This window comes from Corvus brachyrhynchos, unplaced genomic scaffold (genome assembly GCF_000691975.1).
Source record: "Corvus brachyrhynchos isolate BGI_N302 unplaced genomic scaffold, ASM69197v1 scaffold130, whole genome shotgun sequence".
In the NCBI taxonomy this organism is placed as follows: Eukaryota; Metazoa; Chordata; class Aves; order Passeriformes; family Corvidae; genus Corvus; species Corvus brachyrhynchos.
This window is the reverse complement of record NW_008236193.1, coordinates 1,029,754-1,037,778: the sequence shown is the minus strand read 5'-3', so window position 1 is coordinate 1,037,778 and position 8,025 is coordinate 1,029,754. Positions and strand designations below refer to the sequence as shown.

General features: G+C 61.8%; 1 protein-coding gene across 1 annotated transcript in view; it reads left to right on the top strand.

The window, feature by feature from the left end:
* Positions 1-4,840: 4,840 nt before the first annotated feature.
* Positions 4,841-8,025, top strand: part of MFSD12 (major facilitator superfamily domain containing 12) — a gene marked incomplete at its 5' end in the record, with an annotated part of 7,355 nt that continues 4,170 nt past the window's right edge. The window contains 3 exons of the mRNA XM_017739013.1: positions 4,841-5,156; positions 6,924-7,134; positions 7,974-8,022. Of these exons, the coding sequence (XP_017594502.1) occupies positions 4,841-5,156; positions 6,924-7,134; positions 7,974-8,022 (576 nt within the window). The remainder of the gene's footprint in view (positions 5,157-6,923; positions 7,135-7,973; positions 8,023-8,025) is intronic.

Here is an 8,025-nt window from a genome sequence, read left to right as displayed (position 1 = left end):
CGGCCCGTCTGGGGGCAGCCCCTTAAAGGGGCACCGTCACGGCGGGGTCCCACCGCCACCGACCCATTCCAGTGACCCCAGTACCTTCCCATCGCTCCCAGTATCCTCAGTGCCCACCGCAGCGCTGATCCACTGATTCAGTTACCCTCCCCCACCGCTCCCAGCAGCCCCAGGACCCACCCAGCAGGGGGTTCCCATGACACCAGTAGTTATCCCAGAGTCCCAGGGACCCCAGTGCTCCTCCAACACTGCTCCCAGTGACCCCAATACTCCCCCAACACTGTTTCCTGTCACCCCAGTACAGCCCATACTGGTCCCAGTCACTCCATTAAATACACAAGGGGAGGTCCCCCACGACCTCCAGTCTGCTCCCAGTGTCTCCAGTATTCACACTGTTGGGGATCCCCCTGGTGCCTGTAGTCACCACAGAGTCTCAGTGACCCTAATACTCCTCTCAAGAGGGTCCCAGTGCCCCCAGTACTACTCGTACTGGTCCCAGTCACACCAGTACCTACTCAAGAGGAGGTCCCAGTTGCCCAAGTATGCCCACACTACTCCCAGTGACACCAGTATTCACCCAAGAGGGGGTGTCCTGTGACTCCAGGAGCCACCCCAGAGTCCCAGTGACCCCAGTACTCCCTCCACAGTGTCCCCAACCACTCCAGTACAGCCCATAATGGCCCCAGACACACCATTACCCAGAAGGTCCCAGTACCCGCCCCCTCAGCTCCTACTGACCCCAGTGCCCATCCAAGCAAGGGCTCCCCACGATATCTGTAGTCATCCCAGTGTCCCAGTGACTCCCATCTGACTGGTTCCAGTGCCCACAAATCCCTGTACCCTCACTCCTGTAGTCTGACACTCCCCACTTAGTGCATACTGGCATATTGGGGTGACTGGGAGCAGTGTGATGGTGTATTGGGATCACTGGAACTCAGGCAACTGCTGGCATCATGAGGACGCCTTGCTTGAATACCAGGGTTACTGGGAGCAGTGTGGGTGTATTGGTGTCACTGGAATTCTGGGGTGCCTACTGACAGCATGGGGACCCCCTGCTTGGGTGGGTACTGGGGTCACTGGGAGCAGTGTGGGGGTACTGGAGTGACTGGGACATTCCCTTGTGTGGGTAACGGGGTGGCTGGGACTGTTACAGACAGCACTGGTGTGACTGGGAGCAGTGTGAGGGTACTGGGGTCTGTGGGACTGTTGCAGGCAGGACAGGAGCAACTGGAAGACGTGTGGGAATAATACTGGGATCATTGTGGGGACAGCACTGCTGTGACTGCGAGCAGTACAGGGCCGTTACTGGGCGACTGGGAGCAGTATGGGGACATTACTGGTCTGATCGGGAGTAGTATGGGGACAGCACTGGTGTGACCGGGAGCAGTATCGTGGTACTGGTATAGGGCCACTGCTGGTGTGACTGAGAACGGTGTGGGGACTGGGAACGGTGTGGGGCAGCACTGATGCGACTGGGAGCAGTGTGGCGGTACTGCTGTGTCTGGGAGCAGTGTGGGGACAGCAGCGGAGTCACTGGGAGCGGTGTGGGGACAGCATCTAATTGAAGAGGGATGGCCCCAGGGGAGCCTTTCTGGGGTGTCCGGGGTGGAGGGCGGTGACCCTGGAGGGCTTTGCTGGGGTGCTCTGGGTGGAGGACACCCGGGGGAGCCTTTCTGAGATGCTCTAATTGAAGAGGGATGGCCCCAGGGGAGCCTTTCTGGGGTGTCCGGGGTGGAGGGCGGTGACCCTGGAGGGCTTTGCTGGGGTGCTCTGGGTGGAGGACACCCGGGGGAGCCTTTCTGAGATGCTCTAATTGAAGAGGGATGGCCCCAGGGGAGCCTTTCTGGGGTGTCCGGGGTGGAGGGCGGTGACCCTGGAGGGCTTTGCTGGGGTGCTCTGGGTGGAGGACACCCGGGGGAGCCTTTCTGAGATGCTCTAATTGAAGAGGGATGGCCCCAGGGGAGCCTTTCTGGGGTGTCCGGGGTGGAGGGCGGTGACCCTGGAGGGCTTTGCTGGGGTGCTCTGGGTGGAGGACACCCGGGGGAGCCTTTCTGAGATGCTCTAATTGAAGAGGGATGGCCCCAGGGGAGCCTTTCTGGGGTGTCCGGGGTGGAGGGCGGTGACCCTGGAGGGCTTTGCTGGGGTGCTCTGGGTGGAGGACACCCGGGGGAGCCTTTCTGAGATGCTCTAATTGAAGAGGGATGGCCCCAGGGGAGCCTTTCTGGGGTGTCCTAAGTGGGCGACATCTGAGGGGGGAACTTTGCTGGGATGCTCTAATTGAAGAGGGATGGCCCGGGGGAGCTTTTCTGTGTGGCTGTGTTGGGGAACATCCAGGCGAGCCTTTCTGGGATGCTCTAAGTGAAGAGGGATGGCCCCGGGGGAGCCTTTCTGGGGTGCCGTGGGTGGAGATGGGTGGCCCTGGGGAGACTTCCTGGGGTGTCAGTGTTGGGGGACATCCAGTAGAGCCCTTCTAGGATGCTCTAAGTGGAGAGGGACGGCCCTGCGGGACCCTACTGTGTTGTTCTGTGTTGAAGGACACGTAGGGGAGCCTTTCTGGGGTGCCTGGAAAGGGGTGGCCCAAGGAAGGGTACCTATCCAAGGTGTCTTGGGTGAAAATGGGTGGCCCCGGGGGTAGCCTTTCTGGGGTGGCCTGGATGGAGATGAATGGCCATGGGGAGCCTTTTTGGGGTGCCTGGGTTGGGGGCCACACAAGGGAGCCTTTCTGGAGTGCCATGGGTGGGACACACTGCTGGGGTGCCAAAGATAAGAGATGGGTAACCCCGAGGGGCTTTGGTTGGGGGAGGGGAAGAGTGTGGCTGTGAGGGAGACTTTTTGGGGTGCTCTGGGTTTGGGGTCACCTGGGTGAGCCTTTCTGGGATGCTCTAAATGGATGCATCTAAGGATGGCTCTGGAGGGGCCTTTCTGGGGTGCCCTGAGGGCGTGGACTGAGGTGCCTATACAAGGTGATGTGTGAAAATGGGTGACCCTGGGGGAGCTTTTCTGGGATGCCCAGGGTGGGAGACACCCTGCTGGGGTGCCCAGAAGGGGTAAGGGTGGCCCCAAGGAGCCTTTCTGAAGTGCCCTGAGTGGGAGCTACCCAGGAGAACCTTTCTGGGATGCCCTAAGAAGAGAAGGATGAGCTTCGGGGAACCTTTCTAGGGTGCCCAGGGTGGGGTACAGCTGGGAAGGGTTTGCTGGGGGATGCTGGCTGGAGGGGGTTGGCCCCAAGCAGCTCTGCTGGGTGGATGTGGGTGGCCCTCTGGGGTGGTACCTCTGGGGTACAGGATCAGCCCCAGGGTACCTTTCTGGGGTGCCCTGGAAGAGGGGGAATGAGACCAAGGGTGCCTTTCTGGGTCAGGGGGGATCAGCCTTGGGGATTCCCTGGATCAGGGAGGAACCAGGGTGCTTTGTGGTGTGGAGGTCTCCATGAAGATGTGGGAGCCTTTCTGGGGAGGGGGACCGTCATGTGGCAGTGAGGTGGGGACAGGGTCCCCCCAGCTGGAGAGGGGCAGCCCCAGGGCTGAGCAGAATTGTGTGCCCTGGGGTGGAAGGGAGCAGCCTCTCCACGGAAGGGGGGGCTGCACTTGGGGCTTTTGGGGTGCCTGGTGGAGGGTGAAGGGGCTCTGGTGCATTGGCAGTGCCCTGGGTGACAGGAGATGGGCCTGGGCTACTCTGTGAGGAGGGGATAGCCTGGGAGGTGCCTTTCTGGGATCCCCTGCGGCAGCGAAGTGGGGACAGAGGTGTTCCATGTGTAGGGGACAGCGGGATGCTGAGGCTGGATGGGGAAGGGGCACCATGGTGTCCCTGTCCTGCCTGGGCACCATCCCACCCCGGGGGCTCCCCGCTGCCCCGAGGGCTTTGCGCGTGAGTGGCAGCGAGCTGGGGTGAGAGCCACGTGCTCAGACCTTGGAGCGGTAGCAAAACCAAGACCAGCAGTAAAATCTGGGCTCCCAAAAGCCCAGGTGCTTCCTGAGCAGCTCTTGGTGTCCCCAGGGGGGACCGTGCAGCGTGGGGCCCTTGGCTGTGCTGAGGCTGGGCACCCCGGGGGCCAGCAGTGGGGTATGGCCATGGGATGCACAGGAGGCTCTGGCTCATGGGAATTATTTACAGGTTCGTCTTGTATTGTGCCCTGGGTCAAAAAGTTCAACGGAGTCCAGGGGCTGGTGGGGACTCATCTGGCGGGGTCCCTCTCTGAGGGGACAATGTGACATGGAGAGCAGTGTGGGGAGGAGAGGGGTCCTTGGTCCCTCTCTGAAGGGACAGCATGGCCTGAAGAGGGGTCCTTGGTGCTGTGAGTGGTGCAGGAGCCTGCACATCCTGCTTAGCTGGCACTGGGGACGGGGCAGTTAATGGAAGAAATAGCCATTGATAACAACCCTCGATAACAACCGGGTGTTGCCTCACCCGGAGCAAACCCGCGCCGAGCGAGGACGGTTGTAGTGTGGGTGCTCTTATCTTGATCCCAAATTTATCTCGACCAACCACTTCGTGCAACCCAACAGCAGCCTGATAAAGTGTCTGACCTCGCCGGAGCTTGGCTTGGTGAGTCAGGGAGAGTGCTGAGGGGGCAGCTTCACCCCTGGCCCAGTGTCAGCCGCATCGGCGCCCTAGATTTAGGGAAGTGGCCGGAGCTGTTCCGTCCCCCTGCTCCAGCCGGGTGCTGCCCGGGAGCACAGAGGGGAAGTCCTAACTCAGGCCCTGCACGGGGGCTGCAGGAGCAGAGCACAGCCCAGCAGGGATGGCGGCTGGAGAGGGATAGGGGCTGGAGCAGAGATGCAGGCTGTTTCCCAGGCTGGAGCGTGGGTTATTCCCAAGGAAGCCCAGTGCCCACCTTGGCTGACCACAGAGTGACCAGTGGTGGCGGCAAACCCACCGGAGCCGGCTGTGCCGGGGCCGCTCGGCTCGCTCGATCACGCTGCAGCGAGGGGTGTCGTGTGGGACCGGGGTGTCTCGTCCGGTGGCAAACCCGTGCTCAGATCAGAGGAAACGTTGTGAAACCGCAGCCTCGGGGCGGGGGACACACCACGAGTTGCTATCGGTGACATCTCCCCGCCGCGGCCGCGGTTCCGGGTATTCCCACAGGCGGTCCCGGATCTCCCCGTCTGATCGCCAGCTCTTTTTTGGGGTCCAGCTTCCTGTCACAGTGGGGAGGAAGGGTGAGCGTCTCTCTGATGCCTGTCTGAGCCTGTCTGGCAGTGCTGTCCCAAAATCCCTGCCCCAGGCGCCTGTGCCGAGCAGCCTGGCATTCCCGTGCCCCGCGGGGCCAGCGATGAGAACCCGGGCCTCTGCCTGCCCTGGGGTGCTGCAGGGGTGGGCAGGATGGTCTTGGGGGGGTCCCATGGCCCCACTCGGGAGAGCAGGGGGTCCCCAGGACCCCTCTGACTCAGCGCAGCCACTCCTGGGCACTTGGGGTACATGGGTGTTGGGGTGCCAGAGGGGCACAGCTCTGTGGGGTGGCCAGGTGGGATGACCCTGGTGGTGGGCACTGCCTGTCCCGGGGGCCATGAGGAGGAGGTGACACTCCTGTGGTTGTGCTGGTGGCGATGGTTCATGGGTGGGCACAGGAGCAGCCCTGGAGGTCCCACAGCCCCTGCCTCAGTGCTCCCCTGGGAGCCCTCACAGCCCTCAGGGGGCTGCAGAGCCTGACCCTGTGGGGCCCTGGGACCCTCACCCCTCATCTGGGCCCAGTTAAGACCCAGGGAACAGAGAAGATCTGGGCTGGTTTGAGCCTTCGTGGACTTTCCCATGCCTGTGGTTTGTCTGGGGCAGAGGCACCACGTGTGCCCGAGTTCCCTGTCCTTTGGAGCTCCTGGAGCACCAAAGCCGACTGTGAGCCAATGTGGGGACCCAGCACCCCTTGGTGGGATGGATGGGGCTGGGCTGGGATTGTCACTGCTGCCCTTGGCGCTGCCCTTGGCGCTGCCCTGGCCCTGCATGGCTGTGCCATGTGGGAGCAAGGAGGAGGAGGAATTGCCCTTCATGGGTGGGAGGAAGAGGAATCACTCATGAGGAAGAGAGGTTCTTGCAAAGTAGAGAGTATACTTTGGGGACCTGGCAAAGCAGGTTCCCCTCAGCTGCAGGAACAGCTCTTCATCAGCATGCAGAGAAGCTGGGGACATGTAGGACAGTACCAGGGGACATGTGGGACAGGGCACCAGGCTCTGCATCGGGGCCTGGGGGCCTGTGGAGCCGCTTAGCAGATAAACTCTGTAACTTTGGGAAAGGGGAGGGAGAGGCCAGGCTGGCCTGTCTGCCCTACCCACAGCGTCCCCATGCTGCGTCCCCAGGCTGCATCCCCATGCTGTCACACTACAGAAGAGGGAGGAGCCTGGCTCTGGTGTCCCTGACTCAGCAGGGCCTTCCCGGAGCCCCCCATGGCTCTGTGTCACCCTGTCATGCAGCGGGTGATGTCCGTGAGTGTGGCAGAAGCATGACTCTCTCTGCCAGCCCCACTCTGCGAGCCCCACGGGAGGGGAGACGTGGAGACAGATGGGGTGCCAGTACCCATGGGACACCCAGAGCTCTCCCAGCCTAGGGGTGCCATATCACCATGGCCAGGCAGCAGGGAGGGGTTATCTGACTGGTTATCTGCACCTGGGGACAGCGAGAACCTCTTGGTGGCTGTGGGTGTGACAGTGAGGGTCTGTCATGATGTCTTGAGAGGACAGAGCAGTGCCAGCACTGTGTTGGGGAAGCACCTTGACTGGGGGGTGCCTGTCTGTGCTGGGTGCCAGAGGGAAGGACATTCCCTGTGCAGGATGGGCTGAGGGGGTGTCTGGAGCTCCACGTGTCTCAGCTGGCTGGGGAAGGGGCCGACCTCCCTCCCCAGCTCCGGGGTAGAACCTGTCCTGGAGAGGGCTGTCTGTGTCACATTGGAGTCCCAGTCAGGTGTGCAGCTTCTCACTGCTCCGCTCTCTCCCCAGGCACCACCTGTGTCCTCGTGTCCTTTCCCTTTGTCTTTAGCCCCTGCCTGGCCTGCAGGGAGAGCACTCCACAGTGGGCAGCCTTCATCTACTACCTCCCCTTCATCGTCATCTTCCAGTTTGGATGGGCAGCCACACAGGTGTCCCACCTGGCCCTCATCCCCGAGCTGGTGAGCAGTGACCATGGGAAGGTGGAGCTCACGGCTTTCAGGTGAGCACAGCCACACCTGGGAGTCCCCTGGGGCTGGGGGAGCTGCCCTGCCCATGCTGGGTCCCACTGCTGTGTGACAGGAGGTCCCTGGGTGCTGTGGCACACCGGAGACCTTGGCATGGCAGGATGAGGACTGGGCCATGTGAGTGTCCTGTGGGATGTGCCAAAGGACACTGGTCCTGGGTTGGTGGCCCAAAGCCTTTGGTGCCAGGAGGGAGTGTCTTGATGCCAGGGATGTCAGTGATGCAGCCTGTGGGACACTTCCTGGGCTGGGGACACTTCTCCTTTGGGAACTGCGGGTGGCATTCAGCGAAGGGACTGTTCCTCCCAGATGCCCTTGGGGAGAGCTGGACATGGCTGTGGGGACTGTTCTGGAGGTGAGATGTCCCCAGGGCCAGGTGGGCAGTGCACTTGGCTCATCTCTGTCAGGATCAGGATGTGAGATGGGGTGTTTATCCCATGGAGCAGGGTGAGCAGGGAGGATGTGGGGTAACTGTGGGGCCAAGTGGTCCCACTCTGGGGGTACCAGATCAGGCAGCTCATGGCATCCTTGAAGCAGAGGTGAGCTGTGGCTGGAAGGGGAACAGACTGACCTGTAGGGATCTTGGTTTCCTCCCAGTGAAGTCCCAACACTTGGACTGGGCACACTGGGAGTTGCACCAGTAAGGCTGATGCCTGGCCAGGTGCCTCGTGCCCGCAGAGGTGTCGCCTCAGCCATGGCACTGGGGTGCAGAAGCTGTAGCACATTTGGCTTGGAGGGCAGCCATGGGCCGAGCTGCCCTGCTGTGCTGTCCCTGTGCTTGTCCCTCTGCATCACCCTGAGGTTTCCTTCCCCTCAGGTATGCCTTCACCGTCATGGCCAACATCACTGTCTATGGCCTGACCTGGCTC